Source organism: Nannospalax galili, unplaced genomic scaffold, assembly GCF_000622305.1.
Source record: "Nannospalax galili isolate Female #2095 unplaced genomic scaffold, S.galili_v1.0 scaffold9, whole genome shotgun sequence".
Taxonomy (NCBI): Eukaryota; Metazoa; Chordata; class Mammalia; order Rodentia; family Spalacidae; genus Nannospalax; species Nannospalax galili.
Window position 1 is genome coordinate 7,783,942 of NW_008360332.1, and position 26,019 is coordinate 7,809,960.

Below are 26,019 nucleotides of genomic sequence, written 5' to 3' on the forward strand. Positions count from 1 at the left end.
TCATAATATTATAAATGTATTTTATAGGATTTCATGCTTGTATTTAATTTTGTTACCTTACATAGTTTATATATATTATCATTTTAAATTGTTTCAATTGCTTTATAGAAATGTAATGTAATCTCATTATAATGGAAACTAAATGAGAATTCAAAACTAGGTGAATAAAGAACCTCACCCCATATTTCTGGTGTCTCTGTTTTTCTCTTCAGAAATAATATCTTATATCCACATGATGCTGTATTTTATATGGTTCTCAATAGATACAGTAGTAGTTTGTAGGAAGCAGTTTTTTATGACTGCTTTGCAAATGGGGAATATTTAATGCACTTTCTCCCAGTTCCTGTATTAGGTTGTTATTAGTAGTAGTATTTCCTATTCATTTTGACAAAATTTCAGGTGTGTGTGTGTGTGTGTGTGTGTGTGTGTATATTGTGCATGTGTATATACACAAGGCAGCCTGATAAGTTGTTGCCACAATGAAGCAATAAAGTAGACAGGGAATGTGGGGGAAAAATAGCGCCATTAAGCAAATAGCCCTATTTTGAGCTAAGCTTCAAGGGTTTAGCTGGTGCAACCAGACTCCTGTAGGAAGTGAGTACAGCCAAAATTTTCTGCTTTTTACATTGCATTATACACCCTACTGAGTCACAAAATGGTTTAGAGAGCCCATGCTTTCCATTTTAGCCTTGAACTCCAGACAAGTATCATTTAAACAACCCTCAGAAAAGATAACTGCCTTGACCAGTCTTTAAAATAATTTCCTCAGAAGGGGAATTCATAAGTCGCTGGGATCATGAAGTCAGGTATGTAGTAGTGCTTTGAAAATTTTAAAACAGTGGGCCAGTGAGATGGCTCATCAGGTAAAGGTGCTGGGATCCATAATGGTGGAAGGAGAAAAGTGACTCCCACAAGTTGTCCTCTGACCTTCACATGTGCACACACACACACGTACACAAACACACACACACAAATAAATGCAAGAAAAAAACTCCAAAACATCATGCAAGCATGTTTCTAATCATATCTGAGGCCCCCAAAGTCGTTATCAGGGAAGAGTCTCCACAGCATCCAAATTCAGTGCCTCCTTCTGACCTGAGACACGTCCCTGTGTTGTTTAGCTTCACTGGCTCCAGGAGAAGTAGCCCATTGGTTTGCTGCTGACATGCTCAAGTCTGCCCCTCCCCCATCTCCTCTCACCTCTTGTTCTCCACCTCCATGCTTTACAAGGTAGAGACTCAACCTCATGCAGACCACCCATCTTACTACTCTGCTGTGGAAATAGATATTTGAAGGAAATTATATAAGCAAGGTGTGGAGTGTGCCAGCTGCTCCCTTGTCAAAGTCTTAAATTCTGCTTAAATTCTTACTTTTTAAAAAATATTATTTTTATTTTATGTGTATTCATGTATTACCTGCACGTACGTAAGTGCACCCATGTCTTGCAAGGCCCGCGGAGGTCAGAAGAGGCTGTCGATCCCCTGGGACTGGAGTTATGGACAGTTGTTAGCTGCCATGTGGTTGCTGGGATTCGAACCCGGGTCTTCTGCAAGAACAACCAGTGTTCTTAACCACTGAGCCATCTCTCCAGCCCTAAATCCTTATGTTCTATTATTTTTCCCACTTCTGATTTGAGTTAAATGAAGTAGCAAAAAACAAAACAAACAAAACCCCCAAAACTCTACTTTCACCTGGGCCAGCTTGTGCCTACTTTGGCATTCTTCCCAGCCACTAGCCTCCCCCAGCAACACATTCAGGGCTTTTCACAACCTGGTTATGGCCTAGAAGTGTAGCCAAAATAACTGCTAAAGTCTAACCAAAATAATGACCATAGCAAGGTCTCTGAGCTCCAACTGGTCCAAACTGTTATTGTGACTTTTGCAGTTTTTGCCTTTATAAACTGTACCTCTGAGCTTCAGTGCTGAGAGATTTTTTTTCTGAGGTACTAGCCACTCAGTCACATGCTAATCAATAAAGGACTCCTTTGCATCTTGATTGGTTTATGCATGTGGTGGTGATCTGTCGCCTGGGCATAACATAAACTACACTGGCCCTATGAGCTTTGTATTCTACCACACAGTAGCCTACACTTTCCTCTTCTAAATGTGACTATTGAAACAAAGCACTGAGAGGAAAGGGTCCAAAACTTACTTTGACTCAAGATGTCAAATTCCCTCCCTTTGCTGACACAGGTCAGATGCTTCGTTGGCTTTGCCTATGGCTCTGAACCAGCAAGCTCTATGAAAAAAAAAAAAAACAAAGAGGTCCTTCCAAGGTCAGCTGGCCAGCAGAATTGGAAGTGAACAAAGATGTGCTTTAGAGTCTTCAGTTACTGAAATCAGATAACTTATTTTCTTGCAAGCAGATAAAAACAGCAAATTCCTAGAGTTTTCATAACATTGAAATAAGCCCTTGAGAATAATATTCCCAGTTTTCTTCACTTCAAGTATTTTTTTTCTCAGATATCAAGTCTATGGACACAAGCAGTGGTCCATGAAAGGATCAGTTATTCATTTAAAGTCTCACTTTTATCAGGAGAGGGCTCTGTGCTCAGGAATGACTTTCAACTACTTGGTCAAGTCAGTTTTCTCTAGCCTTTCAGCTTTGTCAGCCTGGTGAGAGGAAAAAGTTGTGAGCAGAGATCTTCACCTGGCCTGAACCAGGCCTGGTTGCTGATAGGAAAGCAGGTTCCAAAGCATAGGTCAGAAAGGCTTTCATAAATGAATGTGATCCCCAACACACCTTCAGAAAACGAGTGACTAGGAATCTAGAATGAACAGATAGCAAGAATGGCTCCAGTAAAATGGCCAGATGGAAGGTTTGAGCCCAAAACTGAGGAGAGAAAGTAGAGAGACTAGAATGGTTGTCACTCCTGAATTTTCAGTCCAAGCTAAGCAAACCCGAACATGCCTGTTCAGGTATAACCCACTAAAGTTGGGTAAGACTGTTCATTTAGGGTAGCATTTGCAAAGCCATGTGTATTCCCTTTAAAACCAATTCCCTCTTATACCCACGTCCTAAGGGAGCCATTGTTAATTGTTGACAGGAACAGGTAGGTAGAGGCTGAATGTCAATCCTCAGTTCCCTGAATGTTGGCAGAAAACTAGCCATACAAGTTTAAGTACTTACAAGTTTAATTTTCAAGCGTCACTTCACTGCCAGAACTTTTCTTGTGATTGGCATAAGAGTATCAACTACCAAGTAAAGTTGAAATGAAGTGCTTTGTCCTGTGTTAGTCACTATCCCAAGCAGATCTTTGGAGTTGCCACACCAGCCAGTGGAAAAAAAACCCATGTTGGGAGTAAGCTGTGGAAGACAAGGCAGCTAAGTGATCTGAGCCGCAGGTGAGCAAGTTTGGCAGCCATGTGGTGACTAACAACATTCCATTGTCAGTGCTCACAGAGGAGCACCAAGAGCCAAGAGCTATCTGTCCAGAGGGGTGAAAGGGAAAGCTGCCCTAAACAAGAGACATCTTCCAGGAAGCAGAGATTGGGGGGGGGGGTTTCATACTGTACTCCTGGGCTCCTTCATGATATAGCTCTTATTTCTCCTGAATCCATTCATTCTTTCAACAGATATTTGACAGAGCTAGGTGCTAGGAAAGTAGTGAACAAAAGTAGACATGTCCCACCTCCCATACAGCCAAGGCATGAATCCAGCAGTTACATAATGTAATGTGTCAGTGGTCCTGTGATGATGCTTCAAAGGAGAATATAGGTATTTGAGACTATGAGAGTGTAATAGGGCACCTTCTTGACCATAGCTACACCATGTTAAAGTTTAGGCTGACTCTAGTCTCTGAAATTATCAGGCAGTTGGCCCAGGGTATGGGAACACATGTCAGCTGGACCCTGGTTGTCTTGAGAACAGGTCAGACTGTACCAGAGTGCACTTGCTAACTGCAGATTTATGGCTTCTGTAGGTTATGCTTGGCTTGCTTCTGCAAAATAGTAATTGTTGCTTAATAGAATAGAAACGGAACTCTCCACCTGCAAGGTTGCAAACTTCAACTTTTCACCCCTGGTTATGGTTTTTTCTGTATAAAAGCTTAACCTAGAGATGGCTCAGTGCTACACACTTGGGTTCCCAACACCTTTATGTAGTAGCCCTGACCAGCAAGCACCCCACAACAAGAGTAGGAAAAAGGAGAATTTGACTTGGCTAGGGATCTCAGGCCGGCTTTCTAGGCCATAGATGTACTTAGAAGGAAAAGCAGGTAAAAATAGGAAAGGTGGTCTCAGCAGGATGACAACTAGGGACATGTTGCCCTCTTTATAGCGCAGCGTTGCGGCTAGGTCTGACACCACTCCTGGGTTTTCAAGCTCTCCCAGTGCAATCCTTTCCAGGTGAGTGCTCTGCAGCCTCCTCTGCACCCTCATGCGCTCTACATCACCTAGAACCTATTCATTCTTTTCAACTCAGCTTCAACTGGGAATCTTTCCCCTTATCCTTTATTATTTTTTTTCATTTTATGTGTATGCATTTATTACCTGCATGTAGGTAAATGCATCCATGCCGTACAATGCCCACGGAGGTCAGAAGAGGCTGCTGGATCCCCTGGAACTGGAATTACAGACAGTTGTTAGCTGCCATGTGGGTGCTGGGATTCGAACCTGGGTCTTCTGCAAGAACAACCAGTGTTCTTAACCACTGAGCCATCTCTCCAGCCCCCCTTATCCTTTCTTGAGCCAGGTAGAGATGCTCCCCAATGGGATCTAATTACGTCCAAAGTTTCCCCTTTCACCAGTTAGCACCTTCCCTGTCAGGTTGTGAGTTCCTTGGAGATAGGAACTGAACCTTGTTCTTTGAGATCCTAAGTGCCTTCCACGGTGCATGAGTCAATGAGCAATAAATATTAGTGCAAGGAGGAAAGAAAGTTATCTGTCATTATGATAGCAGTAACAGTGATAGCTAGTATTTAAATGTCGCTTTCTGTGCGCTAGGTACCTATTAACCAGCCTAAAGGGTGGATATTATGTTTTTGCCATTTTACAGAATCTTTTTTGTTTTTGTTTTGTGGTCTTTTTGAGACAGGATCTCCCTGTAGCCCCAGCTCTCCTGGAACTCACTATGTAGACCAGGCTGGCCTTGAACTCACAGAGATCCACCTGCCTCTGCCTCCCAAGTGCTGGGATCATTTTACAGAATCTTTTAAGCCTTTGTTCCTGATCTGTGAAATGCAGATTGTAATAATACTTACTTCATAAGATTAGAATTATGGAAGGTAAGTTTTAGGGTTTGAATATGAAATGTCCCCTGCAGGCTCTTTTGTTAAAACTAGGTCCCCAGCTGGTGGTGACATCTGGGGAAGTTCTGGAAACTTTGGGAGGTAAAGTTTAGTTTCAGGAAATATGTTACCAAGGTCATGCTTTTGAAGACTATACTATGTCTCCAATCCCTCCCCCTCTCTGCTTCCTGTTTGCCAGGAAGTAAAGAACTCCCCCACCACATACTTCTGCCAACATGATGCCCCACCCAAGCTCATAAGGTTGAGCAACTATGTACTGAACCCTTTGACACCACAAGCAAAAATAATTGTTTCCTCTCTTGTTTATGTCAAGTATTTTAGCACAGTGACAAAATAAGTAACTTAAGTAACTAAAACATTAAGCAAACTGCACATATGTGTGGCAAATACTGGCTAAATACTGCTTGCTGTTACGGTGGTGTACAAGCGCAGAGGCAAGAGCCTAAAGCCCTGGTTCAGAGACTCCAGTTTTTAGGGAAGAAAGAATGACATTGAACTGACCTGACGATGACCAGTACAGCACATTGAAGACCTGGTGTGGAATCCACATTGAAAGAAGGGACAGGTCGTTCCTCCTACCTCCAGTCCCTAGCAGTCCTCAGAAAGGGGTCACAGCTGGAAAGAGCCTTCAGGTCTCCAGATACAATCACTGTGGATTCCTAATCCAACAGATTAAACTTTCCCTTCAGTTAGTAATAGCTTTACACTACTGTCACTGTGTGTGGTGCCAGTCTTTGACATTGAAACAAGATATTGTCATCTACAAAGTTCACAGGAGAATTGCACAAACAAGTTTTTAAATGAAAAAAAAAAACCCTTCAGAGTGGTTTAAGTAAGTTTATGATTTTGTGTTGGCCACATTCACAGCTATTCTGAGGTGCATATGGCTCATAGGCCGCAGGTTGAACGTGCCTGATTCCTAGGACAATTTGGTAACTAAGAGAGAACATGATCTGGTGTTAAATATGGAATTTGAAGTCCATCACTCAAATTTGAGCACTGAATACTACTACCAACCTTAAGCATGTGGCCGAGATTTTCTGAGCCTTAGTTTTGACACCCATAAGCTGGGCATAATACAACCCATCATTCAGTAAGAAGATTCATTCCTTCCCCCACCACCTGAGACTCAGTATCTTCATAAGAAAAACAGGAATAAAGTATGCCTGTATCACAGAAGTGATATTTAAATTGGTTCATCTGTAAACTCCACAGCATTATGTAGTTATCTGAAACCATAAGTCAGTCATAAATACTTGTGATACTTACTATATACTGTGGTTTGTGATGGTAAACGAGATAGAGGTTGGCTGAATGAAGTTTTTACCTTCTGGAGAGCACTGCTAAGAGAGAAACCCATTCTTCCCCCTGGTCCAGAGAGAAAAGGCAACTAAGCCAAGGGAAAGGCCTTTGTGGCCTGCACAGCATCCAAGTTCCTGGCACTTGGCCCTCCCTGGGGGATATCTGATCACCTAACCCCAGCCATTATCTGAAAGCTTGCCCAGACTGCCTGACACAGGGCTCCAGAGACAGGAGTGCCACATGATTTCCAAAACTTCAAAATAACCCCAGGAACCAACAACAGTGTCCTGAGTGCAGAAGGGAAGGAGGGCTGATGAAGGGGGCCGTGAAGGACAAGGGAAGGAAAATGACCAGAGGTTTCTGTGAGTCTGCTGCAGTGGAGTGATCATTTCAGTGCTCTGATTTCCAGCCAACCAGGCCTACTGCTTTTAAGCTCCCTTTTTTCCTCTTTACCTCTTCCTTCTGAGACATGAGTAAAGGATGGAAGGTTTCTTACCCAACCATGATTCAGGAGGTAGCTCTGCCACAGAACAGGCCAGTATTGCACTGCCTTAAAAAAAAAGAACTTGTAGAGGCAGGTCCCAGATAGATCCACCCCAGATTTTTCAAAGAAGGCAACTCCTTCATCATGCAGCATAAGATCTTCCAAGTTCAAGAAGAAACCATCTTTTCACATTGATCACCTGACTCAAGGTGCCCATCAGGCTCCCTGTGAGTAAAACAGAGGCTTTACTGCAACATGACCCACAGGGGTAATACAGGACTTGTCTACCATCTGAAATTTATGACTCTTTTGTTTGCCCTAAGTCCAGAACTTCTGTTCCTAGGAGCCGGAGTACAACTTCAGGACAATGGGTACGATGGATTACTTGTTGCAATTAATCCTCAGGTACCAGAGAATCCGAACCTCATCGCAAACATTAAGGTGAGTGGTTTTTATATAGTCAATAGCAATATCCTTTTAGATCAGATATGTAACCATTGTTAGATGATAACCCCACCTGGTCTGAACATAAACAGTAAAGAGAACGGCATTTCTTAAAGACAGCACAAAAATCAGGATTACGGGTACACCAGCTAGTCTACCTAATTGTGTGCAGTCTCACTAACGGAGCCCCTTTTTCGTTCTTGATTTAGTGCCTATCAGTTTTAGGGCTTTATTGTAGGTTTCATAACTGTTCTCTGGAGAGAAGTTTAGAGAAATAAAAGTTCACTGTGGGGAAAAGTGACAGGATGTTTGATGAAGGAATTTGATAGTGTATATTAAAATCATCATGTTGGATCTCATATGGAGGGCTAGAATTCTCAGAGGGTGATAGTCCGTATTGGGTGCCAGAGAGCAAAATTCTTTGTTTTCTCCCAATGTTCTAGAAAATTATCAACTATTTTCACTTTAATATGGCAAAGGATGATCATTGCTTAAGAGTCTCTTTGTGGTATTGCTTAAGTGAACAGTATCCTCCTCCTAAGATATGCGCCTGAACATGCCCAGGGGTGTGACATAAAGATTTGTTCAGTAAAACCTTAAAACATTTTCAGAAACTTGGGGAAATCCTGAGAGCAAGTCCTGATAAACCATGTGATATTTTTTAAAAAAATCTTTTGCTCCTAAGTTTTCATGGGTTCATTCAAAATGTTTTAATGACTTTTTTTCATGTTGTTTTAAGTATAACCAGAAAGACAAACATAAAGGATCTGCAAGCAATAGCTTTTTCTTTGTTTGGTTATAGGAAATGATAACTGAAGCTTCTTTTTACCTGTTCAATGCTACCAAGAGAAGACTGTTTTTCAGAAATATAAAGATTTTAATACCTGCCACTTGGAAAGCTCATAATTATAGCAAAGTAAAACAAGAATCGTATGAAAAGGTAAGGATTCAGGAGTCAGTCAAGTGAGTTTAATCTAATTTGAGAGTAAAACTTTTTCAGAATATATTTTGCCATTGATATCAGCACAAAGGTAACACTGTAGGGCAGTGTTACTGACAAGGTACGTAGACTTCATCCTAAGATCATTATAAATGATTATGTGTCAAGATAAACAATAAAAGGGGGAAATGGAAACATAATCAATGAGTATAAATTATGGAGTTACAAAGTAAGTCAATGCCACTGCAGAAGTGGCTTCTCAGAAGATTTCTTCTATGATGCACAAGATCCTTGCTGAGGTTTTCAGTTGAGGAGAGTCAGTATTACCCAGTTAGGGATGAGTAGTAATGAGAACAATCTGACTACAATGATTTTTACTTGCCGTTCCTTCAGGTGCAGTCACATACATGTCCAGACAGCCAGCTACACACATAAAAATGTAACTGCCTTCTCATGCCATGCTGCAGATCTCCAGAATTTGTCTTTAGCTAAGGCTAGGATACTGATTCAGAGGAGTAAGGAGACCAGAAGGTTATGGGTAGGTGAGGCATGGCTCTATTTTCTTTGTCTCTCTCCCTTTCTTTTCTTTTCTTTTTTTTTTCTTTGTCTTTTTGAAACAGGGTCTCCTTGTAGCCCCAGCTGGCCTAGAACTAGCTTTGTAGGCCAGGGTGGCCTTGAACTCACAAGAGATCTGCCTGCGTCTGCCTCCCAACTGCTGGGATTAAAGGTATGCGCCACCACACCAGGCCTTCTATTTTCTTTTTCAACTAAAACATAACTTTGAAGGACTTTTATAAACTGCAGACCATATGTAAGTGTATACCGGTATGTACATATAAATAAATGGTCAAGGAGTTTGACAAGTGGTTTCTGGAATTTACTATGCGAAAGAGCCATTGCATCTACCAGAAGGGCCAGGAATAGAGGCATTGAGAAGACCTTAGGGCTTTAGCAAAGGAGTGGGCTTGGTGTGTGTAACCATAGTTCCATTACAATGGCTGGGACATGTAGCCATATCATTTTCCTTATCTGTGTCATCTGGTATGAAATTTTCTGTTCTCATTCTTTGTTCTCCCTTGAAGATTCTCTCAGAAGCTGAACTGACGTATGTTCTAGTTTGCCTTCTATTACTGTGATAAAATACCAACCAAAAGCAACTTGGGAGGAAATGGTTTATTTGGCTAACACTTCCATGTCACAGGTCATCACTGAGTGATGCCAAGGCAGGAGCTCAGGGCGGGAACCTGGGGCAGGAGCTAAAACAGTGACCATGGAGGAATGCCACTCCCTGGCTTGCTTCCCATGACTTGCTCAGCTATTTTCTATTTTTTTAATTTAATTTAATTTTTTTGAGGTTTCTGATAATGCTACATTCTGAACATACAAAGGATACAAAATTAATTTTTTTCTAGAATATTTCAAAGGATGGTGCCAGTCTATCATTGTCCACAAAGCACCTTCACATACTGTTACCATAGGTCATTTTGTCTCTTAATTAAAGTAAGACACCATATGTCCATAGTTTTGGCCTGTACTGAAACGGGGGTAAAGAGGGTCCCCTAGAGGGTTCTTAGTCTCATTTATAAAAGAATTGAAGAATGGACCCAAACAGCAGAAAGCAGACAGACTTACAGAGACCTACATGACTGTGGCTGGTCAGGAGTTCTGCATAACAAAGTGGGATTCCAGGCAGGAGAAATCTGCTACCTCATTAATGCACCAGGTATTCTGCCCATCTATTTAACATAATTTAATGTGAACCTGCCTTCCCAGGGGTGATCACCAGGTGATTGACCAGTGAGATTGGAAAGGTGGGTCTACCAACAGATAGACTAGGGATTTTATAGTCTTGACCCATCAAACTTATGGGGCCTTTTGCTACTCTAATATTCCCCCCTCTGAAGAGGTAACCCTAAAATCTTTTAGGGATTAGATAAGAGCTCCCAAATACTTTTGACATTTTTGGTCTTTGGAACAGAGTATGTTGCTAAGAGGCCCAAGAACATTTTGACTTTTAGCCAAGAAACTGGCTACTTTTCTTTGGGGTCTTTTTACCCTAACTGCCTAGTCAATTCCTACCTCATACCATCCTCTGAAAAGGTTGCCCAAATTACAGATAGGGAATAGGGATGCAGACTTCTCTGGCTTCTTCCACGATGAACAGGGACGCAGGGTGAGGCAATGGGATACTATCTAAAAGACTCGGCTATTTTCTTATACAGCCCAGGCCCGTGTGCCCAGGGATGGCACCACCCACAGTGGGCTGTCCCATCCTATATCAATTAACAATTAAGAAAACGCCTTACAGACATGCCAGTCTGAGGACAAAATTCCTCAGCTGAACTTCAGTTCATTCCCAGGTAACTTCAGTTTGTGTCAAGTTAACAGAAATAACTGGCATAGCATAACTAACGTCCTAGTTAGCTTTAACTCTCAACTTGACACAGCCTATAATCATCTGGCCAGAGATCCTCAGTGGAGGAATTTCCTAAATCCAGTTGGCCTCTGGGCATGCCTATGGGAGACTGTCTTGTTATTATTTAACATAGGATGGCCCTGCCCACTGTGGGTGGTACCATCCCTAGGCAGGTGGTCCTGGGTTATATAAGAAAGCTAGCTAAGCATGAATAAGCGAGCAGACCAGGGAGTGAGCGTCCTCCATGGTTCCTGTTTCCAAGTTTCTACCTTGAGTTCCTGCCCTGACTTACCTCAATAATGGACTGTGAGCTGGAAGTGTAAGCCAAATAAACTCTTTCCTCCTCGAGTTTCTTTCTGTCAGAGCAACAGAAAGGAAAGTAGAATATCTAATATCACAAGGAAGTTGAGAGACTTATAAAAAGCATTTGCTCTTTCATCAGATGAAATTGTTTGACAATGCTTGACTTGAAGGTAAGTAGGGGATGGGATAACCAGGAAAAGAGCTAGTGTTTATTAAGCCTCAATTAAGGTATTTTTCAAATATTATTTAATTCCTATGCAGCCTCAAGTTAGTTGCTATTATCACAAATTAAGAAACTGAAGTTCACATAAGGTAAGGACTTTGTTCCAAGCAAACAATTAATGACAGATCTATAATTTTGATAACTTCAAAATCCATGCTGTTTTCTCCAAACTATGTGGTCTCTATCTATAAAGAGTATATCAGTGAGGGAGCTGGAGAGATGGCTCAATGGTTAAGAGCACTGGCTGCTCTTGAAGAGGACCTGGGTTCGATTTCCAGCACCCACATGGTGGCTAACAACCATCTGTAACTCCAGTTCCAGAGGATACAATGCCCTCTTTTGATCTCCATGGGCATTGCATGATATGGGTGTATTTACATACATGCAGGCAATATACTCATCCACATAAATTAAAAATAATAAATAAAATATTTTTATAAAGATTACATCAATGAATTTGGCCTTCAGTGGAGCTCAGAAGTACTAGAGGCACCCAATGAAACCAAGTTGCAAAAGGTAGTACTCATGATCTATAAGAGAGCTATAAGCCAAGCACAATACAAGAATGTGACCAGCTGCCACTTCCCTTAACCTCATAATGTCAATTAAGCAAACATTGTGAGCGAGCATACGTACAGAAGCTTTTGCTGGTCATTGCGGAGATGTGACCAACCAAGGATATGACCTCTTTAGCCTTTTCTGTAAATGCTGCTGTGCAATGTTCTTGGTTTCCTACAAGTAAATGTAATTATTATGAAGGAAATTCGACGATGTAAAAGTATGGAAAATAGATATGAAAATACCTCTCCTCAGTGGCCGACAACACATATGCCACAGTACATGTTATGGTAATCATGCATATCCCATCATAGTAGATCTAATGTCTCCAAATGCACCCGCCTGTCTTTATCTATTTTCGTTTTCTAAGAGAGGATCTCAGTATATAGCTCAAGCTTTCCTGGAACTTTCTATGTAAGTCAGGCAGTCCTCAAACTCTCAATCCTCCTGCTTAAGTCCTGGGATTACAAGTGAGGTATCACACTTGGCTCTCTGTACCATTGCAAATTTAACAACATACTTAAGTTCTAAGGGCAAGTTTGAGACAGCATGCTATTATCCATCCTAAAAATGAGAGAAATAATGTTATAGCAAAGTTTTGCTGTCTTACGGGTTATATGAATAGAGAATTACTTTAGTTTTGGACTTAAGATGCTGTGTTTTAGCAACAGTAATTGAAATTATTGGGGTACAGAAGGAAATGTAATTTTCTCAGAATAGTATCCGGATCTAACTAGTTATGAAATGAAAATACAGAGCAAAAAAGAAACATATCCTGGTGCCTTCACAGATAGAATAACTGCAAAAAGCTGGCTGAAAATGGTTGCAACTTTTTATCATGCAGTTTTTTGTTTGTCTTTTTCTTTGAGACAGAGTCTGACTGTGTAGCTTTGGCTGTCCTGGAATTCACTATGTATACAGGCTGGCCTTGAACTCATAGACATCAACCTTCCTTTGCCTCCCTGAGTTATGGGATTGAAGGTGTGTGTGCCACCACGCCTGGCGATGGTGCAGTTTTGAATGATGTGTAAATACTATCAAATTTTCTTTAAATAGTTTATTACATTTTTATAATCTTATAATATCATAATTTTACAGTGTTAACTTTGATAATATTTTGTTCTAGAAAATGGATAGGTAAAAGAAAATTGGTAATGAAGTTCCATGGAAATTTGCTAATCTTTTAAAAGATCTTTATGCACTTGCCAAAGAATTTAGATAACATTTAGCTATGAGAGTTTCTAAACTCCATTCCTTCTTTTTTCTTTAATTGGTTTTAAAATAGTATATAATTACATACAGTAAAATGCACAAATGGGTATACAGCTCAAATTGCATTAAAATGTATACATTTATGTCATCAATATCAAAGTCAAAATATAGAGGACTATTATGCATTTATTTTAATTTAGGCAAATGTCATAGTGACTGAGTGGAAAGGGATACATGGAGATGACCCATACACCCTACAACACAGAGAATGTGGAAAAGAAGGAAAATACATTCATTTCACCCCTAACTTCCTACTCAATGATGAGTTAACAGCTGGGTATGGATCACGAGGTAAGTTCAGTTCACAAAAAAAAAAAAATATAGTCACTGGACACTACAATATTTTGTGCTTGGTGCAGAAAGGGACTCAGAAAACCCAAAACCTATCAAGGACTTTACATCTGTCTGGGAGACAAGCCAAACACACTTACTAGGCAAGGGAGAAGGTGAGCCAGGAAGAGCTAAGCACCAGTTTAAGCCTAGGCAAGAGTGCTCTACAAATTCAGCAAAGGAATTCTAAGCCAAGGGTGGTCAGAACAAGTCTCCAGAGGACTGGCACCCTTTTCATTAATGGAAAAAAGAAAATAGCAAGAGGCTTATGAATAGAGCTGAGGTTGCAGAGAAACCCAGGTGTGTTTGAGAGATGTGACGTGGAGCCCCACTGATAGGGCAGAGGCTGAGCATGGGGGAAACACCAACATGTACTCAGCAACCAGGAGATGTGCACAGCCTCAAATGCCCGCAGCTATCAAGTCATGACCGAAGGCTCATAGGCATGGGAATGACAGTACCATACAGAGTTTTCAGAAGATGGATCTGTGTGCGTAATATGACTCGCTAGAATCAATGAAGGAGAAACTGGATCTGGTAGGGAAATGGGGAGATGTCCAGGGATGAGACCACGAGGCAGTGGGAGGGGAGGAACAAGAACCAGGAGCACAAGTGATGAGGGCTTCCTCTGCCCCAGATGCTCTGATGCTTGCTTTTAAAATATTTTCTTATGTAACCCTAACAGCGCTAAGCAGTGAATATTCTAGAGTTTGACAAGAGAAATTCTGCAGAGTAAAAGGCAAGAGGTGTAGACAGACTGCATTAAGAACAAGGAAGGCATTGGACATAGAGAGGCCAGTGAAAAGGGGACGCCATAGATCTGGATTAGGAGAGAGGATGGTAAGAAGCTTTTAGCTGTGCTGTTCTCCCAAGATCCAAACGTTGTGCAACATGCCACAGCCTGAGATGGCTTAGCAAATGCTTCCTGGGTTAGCAGAACTTAAAGTAATTCAGAAGAAAGCATGTGTGCTTTGAGAGGGATGTTCTTCTGGAAAGCTTCTATGAGAAAGAAGTGACTTCTGAGCTGAACTTTGAAGGAAAGTAAGACTTAGAGAGGGTGCAATAAAGTTATGAAGGACTTGATGCCAGGAATGAGAATTGCCATGAAAAGTTAGAAATAGACAAGCAGGAGGAGAATAAAGACTAAAGGAAAAATGCAAAGAACATTCAAGATGGAGAGAGGATTCTGTGATCTTTTCTGTTCCTTTCTTCCCTGATTCCTAGATTTCAATCATTGCTGTGGACAGAGTTGCCTGCAAGAAGAAAGCTAGCATGCTTACATAGCACAGACTGCAGATCAGGAAAGCATTGTTTCTTGCCTGGATATGCTTCTTCCGTTTACCCAAAATCCTGAGTCTATTGGGCTGCATGTATGAGCTGAGTAGAAATTTAGCTTCGTTGAGGGAGCAAGAGAATGTGGGACTCTTCTAACAGGTGGGATGTGAACAAGCCACTGCCTTGCATTCACAGGACCAGGCATTTCCATGCTGCCTTTCCATGAGGGTGGAGGATAAGATAGGAGATTGGGTGAAGAAAGTGACAGAGAGTTTGACTTTAGCTCTTTGGAACAAATATGTACAGTCAGGTAATACTATATCTTAGTGATTAGCAAGACATATTGCTGAGAGTTTCAAAGCTCAGAAAGCAAAAGCTCTCTCTTCTACAGGCAGGGTGTTTGTCCACGAATGGGCCCATCTCCGCTGGGGTGTGTTTGACGAATATAACAATGACAAGCCTGTCTACATAAATGGGCGAAATGAGATACAAGGAACCAGGTTAGTGCTTTTTCTCATATTTAAAGTTTACTAGTCATTTTATTCTTAACATTAAGGAATACGCTGAATATTTCAAAAAAATTGCAGAAAGGATTTGTTAATGTTTTTAATACAAAGAGATAGTAAGTGACTGGGTATGGTGGTTCATACTGTCATCTCAGCACTACGGAGGCAGAAACAGGAGGACTGCCACAGGTTCAAGGCCAGCCAGGGCTACACAAGTGAGTTCCAGCCCAGCCAGGGTTATACAGTGAGTTCCAGCCCAACCAGGGCTACATAGACCTTGTCTCAAAAACTAAATGGGAAGATACATATATTTATCTTGATTTAGTTATTATGTAACAAAAATTAAGAAATAGAAGTTTCTAAGGGCAAATATCTATTAATGAGGAAGAAATTCTTCCATTTTTGTTTTAACTTTTTATTGCATTTAAAATGGGCAAACATTTAGGTGGTTCAGATACGAAAACAATGTAAAAAGTTATGTTCTTGGATGTCTCACTCAATGCTGTTTTTGTTCTGTTTCCTCTTTATCGTCTCTAAATAACCATCTTAGTTTCTCATGTATTTTGTCTCTTTAAATTTCAATCAAATATGAGTATATATTCTTCCTCATGCCTGTTAAAATAATTGCATAGTGTTCCATGGTGTGGTTATACCATAATTTATTCAACCAGTCCTCTAGACATGTAGATTAATATCAATCTTTTGTAGTTGCCAATGGCCCTGAAGCTCATAGTGTTATTCATATGTCACTTCCTGTGTATGCATGGAAATCTGTGTATCTATTGAAATCTTCCAAGAATTCAGGTCAGTCTTTTGGCAACAGATAGAGACAATTACAGAGTTCTACAACTGGTCACACACAGAGAATAAATATCTGTGAGATGTCCAGCCCTAAATGACACATCTGCAGTGGAACCTCTACACCTAAGGCTCACAGAACATACTGGAACAGGGGGTAGAGAGAATACTAACGCATCTCTCAACTCTTACTAGTGAAGTCTCCTCATGCAAGAGGGTAATTAACACAGAAAATCACATCTGGCCAAGTGTGCCCTGGGATAGGACTCCTATATTAAAACTCACCCACTCAGGGTCAGGGACCATTGGGGAAGACAGGGCAGGCAGAAAGATTGTAAGAGCCAGGGTTGGTGGATGACCACAGGAAATAGTTTTCCAGGCTTCTGGGAACTTGCCCATATGAAATTACAGCAATGGTGTCAGCATATACAAGACTCAAACTCAAACCAGACAAAAACCCAGCATAGAACTGGGGGAACAGGCAGCAGGCCCCAACCTTAGCTGAGGAACTATTGGCAGCTGATCACTGCTGGGTGAGGAAGAGCTGATCTTCTTTATAGAGTAATGCTAGACAGGCCGAAGAGGCTCCAGTGAATGAACTCACACCGAGGGACATTTGGGGACACAAAACTTGACTCAGTAGGCCTTAACATATATGACAGAATGCATGAAATCTGGTTGGGGGGTGATGAGGGCTGCAGATATGTGAAGGGGGTCTAAATATAACTAATATGTATTGTATGAAATGTACAAAAATTCAACTAAAATAAAAGAGCTCAGGGTCAGAGAGGCCCTCAGCTGATAGATGCATATTATCAATTCCACTTCAAAATATGGCACCATTTCTTACTCCCATAGCAACATTTGGGATTATTTGTTGAAGAAGGAATCCTTTCAAAGATCGCCATCACAAGTGAAATCACTTGTTTTCCTGATGTCCGGCGGACTTGACTCAAAGGAGTCCCCAGAGTTCCTCTGGGCTTGCCCCTGCTTTGTCTCCTTTGGCTGCTAAAGCCTTTGACAGTATGAAATTCTTTCATCAAGATTCAATGCTTTAAAATAAAGTGGAGAGAGATTTCTAAATTAATGAGCTTCTTAAATAGATCATTTAAAATGTTTATGCATGTCTAGAGAGATACAGTCCTTGAAAGAAATTATTATAAAAGCTAATCAAGAAGAAACATAAGTATTTTGAAAACAGACCCAATTCTTAGTTTTAGCTTTCTTCATTTTCAGGTGCTCATCTGATATCACAGGTGTTTTTGTGTGTGAAGAAGGTCTTTGCCCTGAAGAAAACTGTATTATTAGTAAACTTTTCAAAGAAGGGTGTACATTCCTCTACAACAGGACCCAAAACACGACTGGATCAATAATGTTCATGCAAAGTTTACCTTCTGTAAGTATGTCCTGAGACTGACAAACTCCTATAACCTGTCATCTCATTCCAATATAGACCAATACGCTTTCCATGTGTAAAATACAGGACAATGAAGGGTCATTATACTAGAGCTTGTGGGGGGGGGCTTTAGAGTTCATTTAGTGTTTGTTCTACATATAAAAAAGCCCTGTCTCCCCAAATGATGATACAGATTCCTTTAGGAAAGTAAAAATCCACTTTCTGGGGAAAGTGATTAAATAAGAGGACTCTGGAGGCCACATACACACACACACACACACACACACACACACACACAGTTATGTGGTCGCATTTCTTACTTGTATCATTTCAATAGAAGAGGTATTAGGTTCATGAGAGTGATGCAATAAGCAATTGTATTCCTGTTATTTGAGGTTCTCTTTCCTTTGTTTAGCAAAATCTAGAACTAAAAAGGCAAATAAACTAGCCCAGAGGTGTGAACAGCTTTGTACCCAAATTAACTGACAAGAGGCAGGTCTATAAATCCAGAGAACCATTTTAAAATTAATATTTAAAGAGTGCTCGGTTCTGGGATCGTGTACTTTTACTCTCTAACTAGTCTGTCTTCTCTAGGAAGGATGCAGCACAGAATAGGCAAACTCACCAGAACCCTGCTCCAGAGAGCATAGATCCAAAAGGAGGGAGCTGGTCAGTTCAGAGCTTTGGTGGAACCAGCCTGCATGACATGATTTATCAGTGCAACCTCACAAAGTCCTGAAAGTCATTATCTGTGTTCCATCCCTGCTGGGCTGGGAGCTTGGTGGGCACCTGATTTTTGTTTTTTAAGTATTGTGTTGGTAACTAATTTCTTTAGTATGGTTTTAGTTAATGATAAGAGTCATTTGTAACATGAAGTTTATTTTTCCTATTTCTTATCTTTATTTTTTTATTTTATGTATGTGAGTGTTATGCCTGCATGTGTGTAAGTGTACCCGTGTCATGCAGTGTCCACAGAGGACAGAAGAGGGTGTCAGATCCCCTGGAACTGGAGTTAAGGACAGTTGTTAACAGCCACATGGGTGCTGGGATTCGAACCCAGGTCTTCTGCAGGAACAGCCAGTACTCTTAACTGCTGAGTCATCTCTCTAGACCTGAGAAAATCTTTGTAATCCTCTGAAAAACCTATTAAGAATATCCAGTCACGGCAATTTCAAAATTGCCTTGCCATAGTCACAAAATGTAGGAAACAAAGAACTAAACAAAGCAAAACAGGTTCTTTTCTGTCTCCCATCCTTCTGAAAAGGTCATGTCTTAAGCAGGCATTAGCCAGATTCAGCTTCCTCCTTTATGAAATTGGAGGTGGGACTGGGGAATCTATACATTCCTTTCATACCACAAGTTCCCATGGCTCTATTCTCAGGAAGAGCCTGCTTTTGTAGGAATAGAGTCACTGAGATTAGACAGTCAGGAGCTACCTTGACTTTAGAGGGGATGCTGACATAGGTTTATTATCATTAAAGGAATGACATCTGTATTTCCAAATGGGCAAATGGTTTCAGGAAGTAGATTTAAGTTGTTTTGTCCCTTATCCTGTTCCTACAGAGATCAATATTTGACCTAGATCAATATATGTTGACTGATTCATAGAAATGTGGTCATTGAATAAGATTCCAAAGAATGGGTTGACCAAGATAACATCTCTTGAAGGTGTTTTCTTGACACAATATCATGTTAAGGAAGGAGGGAGATTGTTTTGTTTAAGACTAAGATATGTATATATACATGGTCTGTTCTCTGTTGTCCCAGTGCTAATAAACTTTACTAGAGAATGCTTTCATAAACACAGGGTGCTATAATTTCAAGCAAAAGGTGTTAAAGTTTATTTGCAAACTTGATGTCACTTTTGAAAGAAAGAAGCAGGTGACCAGTTTCTACTGCCTTTCTTTCAACTCTGCCTTTCTTTTACTTGTTGCCTGAGAATGCTAAGTATGTCCAGTCTGGAAAGGATGCTTTTTCTCTCTGAAACTTTCTTCTTTTTTCCAGGTGGTTGAGTTCTGTAATTCAAGTACCCACAACCAAGAAGCTCCAAACCTACAGAACCAGCTGTGCAGCCTCAAGAGCACCTGGGATGTAATCGCAGGCTCCTCCGACTTTAATCACAGCCTTCCCATGAACGGGGCTGAGCTTCCGCCTCCTCCCACATTCTCCCTCATGCAGGCTGGTGACAAAGTGGTCTGTTTAGTGCTGGATGTGTCCAGCAAGATGGCGGAGGTAAGACACTGAACTCAAATGACTGTGAAATATCCATTTTTTTCCTATTAGGTTTCAATTCAGAAACTGAGATGATGAGATAAACAAAATCCACACGTAATCCCTAACCTCATTGTTGCTACTAACTGTGACCATTCCCCATCAAGACCTTCTTCTAGACCCTACACCTGGTCATGATTGGGAATGATGGCACAGCAACCATGGGAATTCAGATGCTGTTGTGTTCTGAGTGCCCACAGGGTGTGCTCTGTGAGGATGGTAGAACGGAAGCTACAAAAAGAAGTCATTTTTCTAATAATTCTAAGAGACTAATGGCAGAATTCAAAGTCTTTGTTTTATCCATGCTACTAACCTACTTCTCAATCAGTAAGAAAAGTAACATCTGGGAAGGGAGGCACTAAATTTAGAATGTGTCAAGTCTGGGATATTTATGAGACACTATCAAGTTGGTGGTGTGTCTAAGACATGTGACAGGCAGGTCTGGATGCTATGGGAGATGTTTAGAGACAGCACAATCATCTATGAGCAGGTATCCATTGAAGCTCAGCTCACCTTTCTCTTCTCTCAGAGTGTTCAAACAAAGTCACTAGTGAATTAATCAGTAGCATCATCTTTATATTTGCTAGTGCCTTTTGGGTGGAAATCTTAGATAATCCTAACAGCACTTCTAATATAATAAACAAAAACATCAGCCGGGCGTGGTGGTGCACACCTTTAATCCAGCACTCAGGAGGTAGAGGCAGGCAGATCTCTATGAGTTCAAGGCCAGCTTGATCTACATAGTGAATTCTAGGCCAGTTGAGGCTACAGGGAGACTCTGTCTCAAAAAGACAAAAAAAAAATCATTATACTTGCTCTAATAGACAAAGTGTCTAGCCTCAGTGACCACAACAGGGGGTCACAAGGGATGCCCACCTGGCACCATTGACTGCCACAGCTCTCTACTACCAGGCCCCTTTGCAAAATCTTTTCCTACTTGATGGAATTTTAAAAGAAGTAGTTACAAACCTATCTCAGTTGATTTCATGGGACTTTTCATTCTGAGTTGGGTTGGTGTGGAATAGTAACGATCCGTCTTTTTAGTTATGAAGAGCTTATTCCAAAGCATTCTCGCTTCCATACCCCAACACACATTTTTGAATGTATAATTAATAAAAAAAATATATTCTAGCATTATGTCACTTTACAACTCAAAGAATTATAGTGCAATGTCTGTAAAGATTAGCAGATACCTTTGTCAATTGAATTACATAGTCATCTTTGGTCAATGGATCAATGTCATTGCTTTTTTTTTTCTTTTTGGGATATAGGAGGACAGATTCCTTCGACTGCAACAAGCAACTGAATTGTACTTGATGCAGATTGTTGAAATTGGTACTTTTGTGGGCATTGTCAGTTTTGATAGCAAAGGGGAAATCAGAGCCCAGCTGCACCAAATTAGCAGTGATGATGACCGAAAGCTGCTGGTTTCATATCTGCCTACCACTGTGTCTGCTGAATCAGAAATGAGCATCTGTTCAGGGCTTAAGAAAGGATTCGAGGTATAATAGAGTATCTTAAGTCTCAAGTATTATCACCATCTTCTTAACTTTGAATCTTGGATTCCTTCTGAAAAGGAAAACTGTTTGACAGTGTGGTCACAACAGTCTCAGCTGTTGGAGAGTAATATTAGAGCATCCTCAAAGTCGGACTCCGTTTCTTGTTCACCATTGTATTCCCTGTGTCTAGCAAAGTAACTGACATCTAGTGGTTACTTAATAAGTGTTTGTTGAAAGAATGAGTAAATAAATGGTCACAATGGCCATGGCTAAGGGACTTAAAAATCACCTGATCCTTTCTAAATTGTCCCTGTGTATTCTGATTTTCAGGACAAAATTAGCATATATAGTCTCTGCCTATAAATATGCTAGATTTCAAAGACATAAGAATCAAGAAGGTCTGAGACGATAACTCAGCACCCCCCCCCGACAGAATCAACACCAGAAGTATATTTCACAAATCATAGAAATCTCTCTAAGTCAGCTTCTGAGATGTGTGTGTCCAGCATCTGATAATAAACAAGACATCAGCTGGGATTGTTGCCACCCATAGCCAAGCGTTGCTGAAGTGACACTGCCCACTGAAATCACCCAACTGAAACATTACTTAAGAACAGGGGGTATATCTCAGTGGTAGAATGTGTGTTTTTAACACACATGAGCCTTCAGGTTCAATCTCTAGCACTAAAACATTAACAACAACAACAACAAAGAACCAATCATGATGCTTGGGTTTTATGCCTCTTAATTCTGATTTCATTGCTCTGGGTGTGGCCTGGACATTGAATTTTTTTAAACATTATCATTTAATTCTAAGGTGTAGCCAAAATTTAGAAGCTGTGCTCGAAGCCTACTTACTGGTCTCTGGCAGGATCTCAGAGGCAAGGGCCTCACACAGTAATGTACACTCTATCTTAAGAGGCGAAGTCCTTGCACGTGCAGGGTGACCATGCTGTGATGAAGTGAGGACCAGCTTGGTGGTGGGCATAGCGTGTAGGGGACCTTGGAGAGGTGTAGACCCTACTGGTGGGGAATTCTGAATGAGAGCTCCTCTGCTCAGGCAATTTGAACTGCATTTCCTTGCAAACAACTGATGATGCTCTATGTTCAGGTGGTTGAGAAGCTGAATGGAAGGGCTCATGGCTCTGTGATGATCTTAGTGACCAGTGGAGCAGATGAACACCTCAGCAACTGCCTGCTCACGGTACTGAGCAGTGGCTCCACCGTCCATTCCATTGCCCTCGGTTCCTCTGCAGCTGGAAACCTCGAGGAATTATCACGTCTTACAGGTAAAAAAAAATTATAAACATATGTTTTAGAGAATGTCTTTAAAATAGAACAATCAAAGCACAACATAAAACTCTGGTTATATGGCATAATTGGAAAAAAAATAGAAAAGGTTGTCTTAAAAACAAAAATCATTGCTAAAATTTGTCTAAAATCTTCCTATTTTAAAAATATTTTCTCTATAATTGAAGTTTTGTGCATCCAATAAAAATAATATTTTTATAATTTCTTTGTTAAACCAGCCTGAGCATGTATACTTATGGAACTAAAAAAAAACATTGAAGATGAACTGTACTAACTTCTATAGTAGTTCCACATGCAATATTTTAAGATAAATACCTGTTTTTGCTTTAGATGAGACAAAGAATACCTTTTATATTCCATATAGTCTATAAAAATATAAAAATATGTGCACCTAATTGACCATTGAAAGAATTTATGGAATTTTATTTGTTGAATTTATTTATCGAATTATTTTTTAAAATGCTGTTCTCAGAATGTAAATGCAAAAATATAACAATACAACTAATAGCAATTAAACTAGATTATTTAGGAACTGTTTTGAATCTCAGACTATACAGTAAGTGTTTATTGAGTTATGACATAGTGAGCTGAGTTGCAGAGCCTGAAAATCCAGCCACGAAGAGTGGACAAAATCACCCCGTTAAGGCCACTTACCCCATAAAATGGCATTCAAGGACTCAGCACACCTCTGTTGCCTCCAAACTCACACTCCAGTGCAAACATAGTTTGTTGGAAAAGATCTAACCTTTTATTTTATTATTTAAACCATTTTAATAGCTGATATTTCAATCGTGTATTTCAGGAGGTTTAAAGTTCTTTGTTCCAGATAAATCAGCTTCTAACAGCATGAATGATGCTTTCAGTAGAATGTCTTCTGGAACTGGAGACATCTTTCAGCAAAGTATTCAGGTCAGAATGTCCTCAATGTTGTATTTATAAATTGAGGGACGGGGGAATAAATGAATTGTGTTGGCTGCTTTGTTAGCCGTCTTCAAATGCATACCAGTGTGTGGACAGTCCTAATGAGCTTGGTGTCCCCGGAGTCAAGCTTCACTTTACGTCATGTTTGCAGTCCTCACTTCCAGAGCTATTTTCTGTGATGACTACTTCAGTTTTTCAAGGTCTGTGAGAAAGATCTGCTCTTTATAGTTCAAAGTTCAGGTAGAGGCAGGGTGTGATGGAGCCCAGGCTCAGAATAAAAACAAGAAGCTGTGTTTTAGTTTTTCAGTTCCATCGGTTTCCATCAACCAGACTGCATTTTACTTTGACTGCTTCAACATTTTAAAAATTCTTCACTTTCATGAGGAATAGTAACTATTTCATTAAGTTCTGGAAAGGTCTAGATCGCCTCACCTCATATTGTGTGTGTGTGTGTGTGTGTGTGTGTGTGTGTGTGTGTGGTTTTGTTTTTGTTTTGTTGTTTTGTTTTGTTTTATGACAGGATGTGTATATCTCAGGCTGGCCTGGAACTCTGTACAGAAGAGGCTGGCCTTGAACTCCTAGTCCTGCTCCTACCTCCCAATGGCTGAGATTACAGGCATAAACTGCCAACCTCGGTTTTAGACTGTTTCTTTAATTAGACACCTTACTTGATTTGGGGCACAAGATCTTCCTCTAATCAAGCTACTTTTAAAGGGCCAATTTTTCATTCTAAATACTTAAAATGTTTTGGGCATGACTGACTAGTATTTTAAATAGAATTTCATTAGCAGTTTCCTCACAGATGGTGAGTGAACCTGTTAAGTTAATGGTTTGATGTAAACAAGAAACTCGATAAATTATTGTCAGGAAATATTTAACACGAAGATTATATAGACACAATAGAAGTAATAACCACAGTAATATCATTAAAAGTAAAACAAATGCCCAAGGCATATGGTAATCTAATGGTCAAAGGTCACAGATAAAAAGAAGATTCATAAAAATAAACAATTCATAAGGGTTTCCCAACTTGGCTGACAGTACACGTCTAGGCAGAAACCCTACGTGACAGGAAAGATGTTCACAGTACCGAAGAAAAACTGCCCACCAAGGATATTCTACTTAGTAAAGAAATGAAGACAAGATAAAGACAGTTCAACAGCAACAACAACAAAACAACTAAAAGATCTCTCCACCACATCTTTCCAGCAAGAAATGCTAGAGAAAGTTCCTCAGAATGACACAGAGGAATGTTAATAAGAGGCAAACAGATTTAAAACACACTGGTAAGGCTAGTTCATCAAGTTCTTAATGCTATAATATTGGGGTTTTTTTTAACTTTTAAAAAACTTTATTGAGAATTTCATACACGTATACAAGGTGTTTTGATCAAATCCACGCCCACTCCCTCCCCTCCAACTCCTCCCATGATCCCTCATCGCTTTTTTCTGACAACTTTGTATACGCTTTCTTTTCTTTTTTTAAAATGGGGCTTTGTGCTACTCTAACATTCCCCCCTCTGAAGAGGTAAACCTAAAATCTTTTAGGGATTAGATAAGCGCTCCAAAATACTTTTGACATTTTTGGTCTTTGGAACAAAGGATGTTGCTAAGAGGCCCAAGGACATTTTGACTTTTAGCCAAGAAACTGGCTACTCTTCTTTGGGGTCTTTTTACACTAACTGCCTAGCCAATTCCTGCCTCCTACTCTTATCACACCATCCTCTGAAGAGGTTACCCAAAATGCTGGTGGGGAACTGGGACATAGACGGCTCTGGCTTCTTCCATGCTGAACAGGGACACAGGGTGAGGTAACTGGGGTACCTCTTCAGTGGATCTATCTAAAAGACTCCCAAATTGCATAACTCTTAAATGTAGGTAGAAAAGAAAGTCCTTAACCAGTGCCTAGGAGATGTGAAGGAAAAGTAAAGTCAAGAGCAGTTTAATGCTCTAATATTGTAAACATAACACATATCTTCAGTGTGAAGACTAAAAAATAAGCAATTAAAACTAATATCTATGGGGCTGGAGAGATGGCTCAGCAGTTAAGAACACTGGCTACTCTTGCAGAGGATCCAGGTTTGAATCCCAGCATCTACATGGGGGCTAACAACCTTTTGTAACTCCAGTTCCGGGGCATTTGACGCCCTCTTCTGACCATTGCACAACACGGGTGCGCTCACACTCATGCAGGCGATACACTCATACACATAAAATAAAAATAATTAGTACAATATTTTAAGTGATAATAATTACATTAATATTTTAAGAGGCAGTCAACATAGAAAGATGCAAAATGAGACACAAAAATCCAAAATGAGGGAAGGAGATGAGTGTCAGTACAGAGAGGATTTCTAGATACTTTCTTTTTTTTCTTTTCTTATCTTTATAATTATGTTATTTTTCTCTCACTTCAAACTACTAAAATCAGAGATGAAAAGGGCGATATTAAACCTGCCACCTGAGGAAAAAGATCTTTAGAGATTATTGTAGACAAGTATATACCAACAAATTTGAAATATA

General features: G+C 40.3%; 1 protein-coding gene across 3 annotated transcripts in view; it reads left to right on the forward strand.

Moving 5' to 3' along the window:
- The first annotated feature begins 7,171 nt into the window (after positions 1–7,171).
- Clca2 (chloride channel accessory 2) overlaps positions 7,172–26,019 on the forward strand; it is a 32,613-nt gene continuing 13,765 nt past the window's right edge. For 2 of the 3 annotated variants that reach the window (XM_008826249.3, XM_017796413.2), the window contains exons 1-9: positions 7,218–7,475; positions 8,281–8,418; positions 13,331–13,481; positions 15,187–15,295; positions 17,336–17,495; positions 19,500–19,727; positions 21,038–21,268; positions 22,377–22,554; positions 23,379–23,485. In XM_008826249.3, the coding sequence (XP_008824471.1) occupies positions 7,290–7,475; positions 8,281–8,418; positions 13,331–13,481; positions 15,187–15,295; positions 17,336–17,495; positions 19,500–19,727; positions 21,038–21,268; positions 22,377–22,554; positions 23,379–23,485 (1,488 nt within the window). In that variant the 5' untranslated portion in view covers positions 7,218–7,289. Of the gene's footprint in view, positions 7,476–8,280; positions 8,419–13,330; positions 13,482–15,186; positions 15,296–17,335; positions 17,496–19,499; positions 19,728–21,037; positions 21,269–22,376; positions 22,555–23,378; positions 23,486–26,019 lie in introns of all 3 variants that reach the window. The other variant, XM_017796412.1, reaches the window with a different exon arrangement.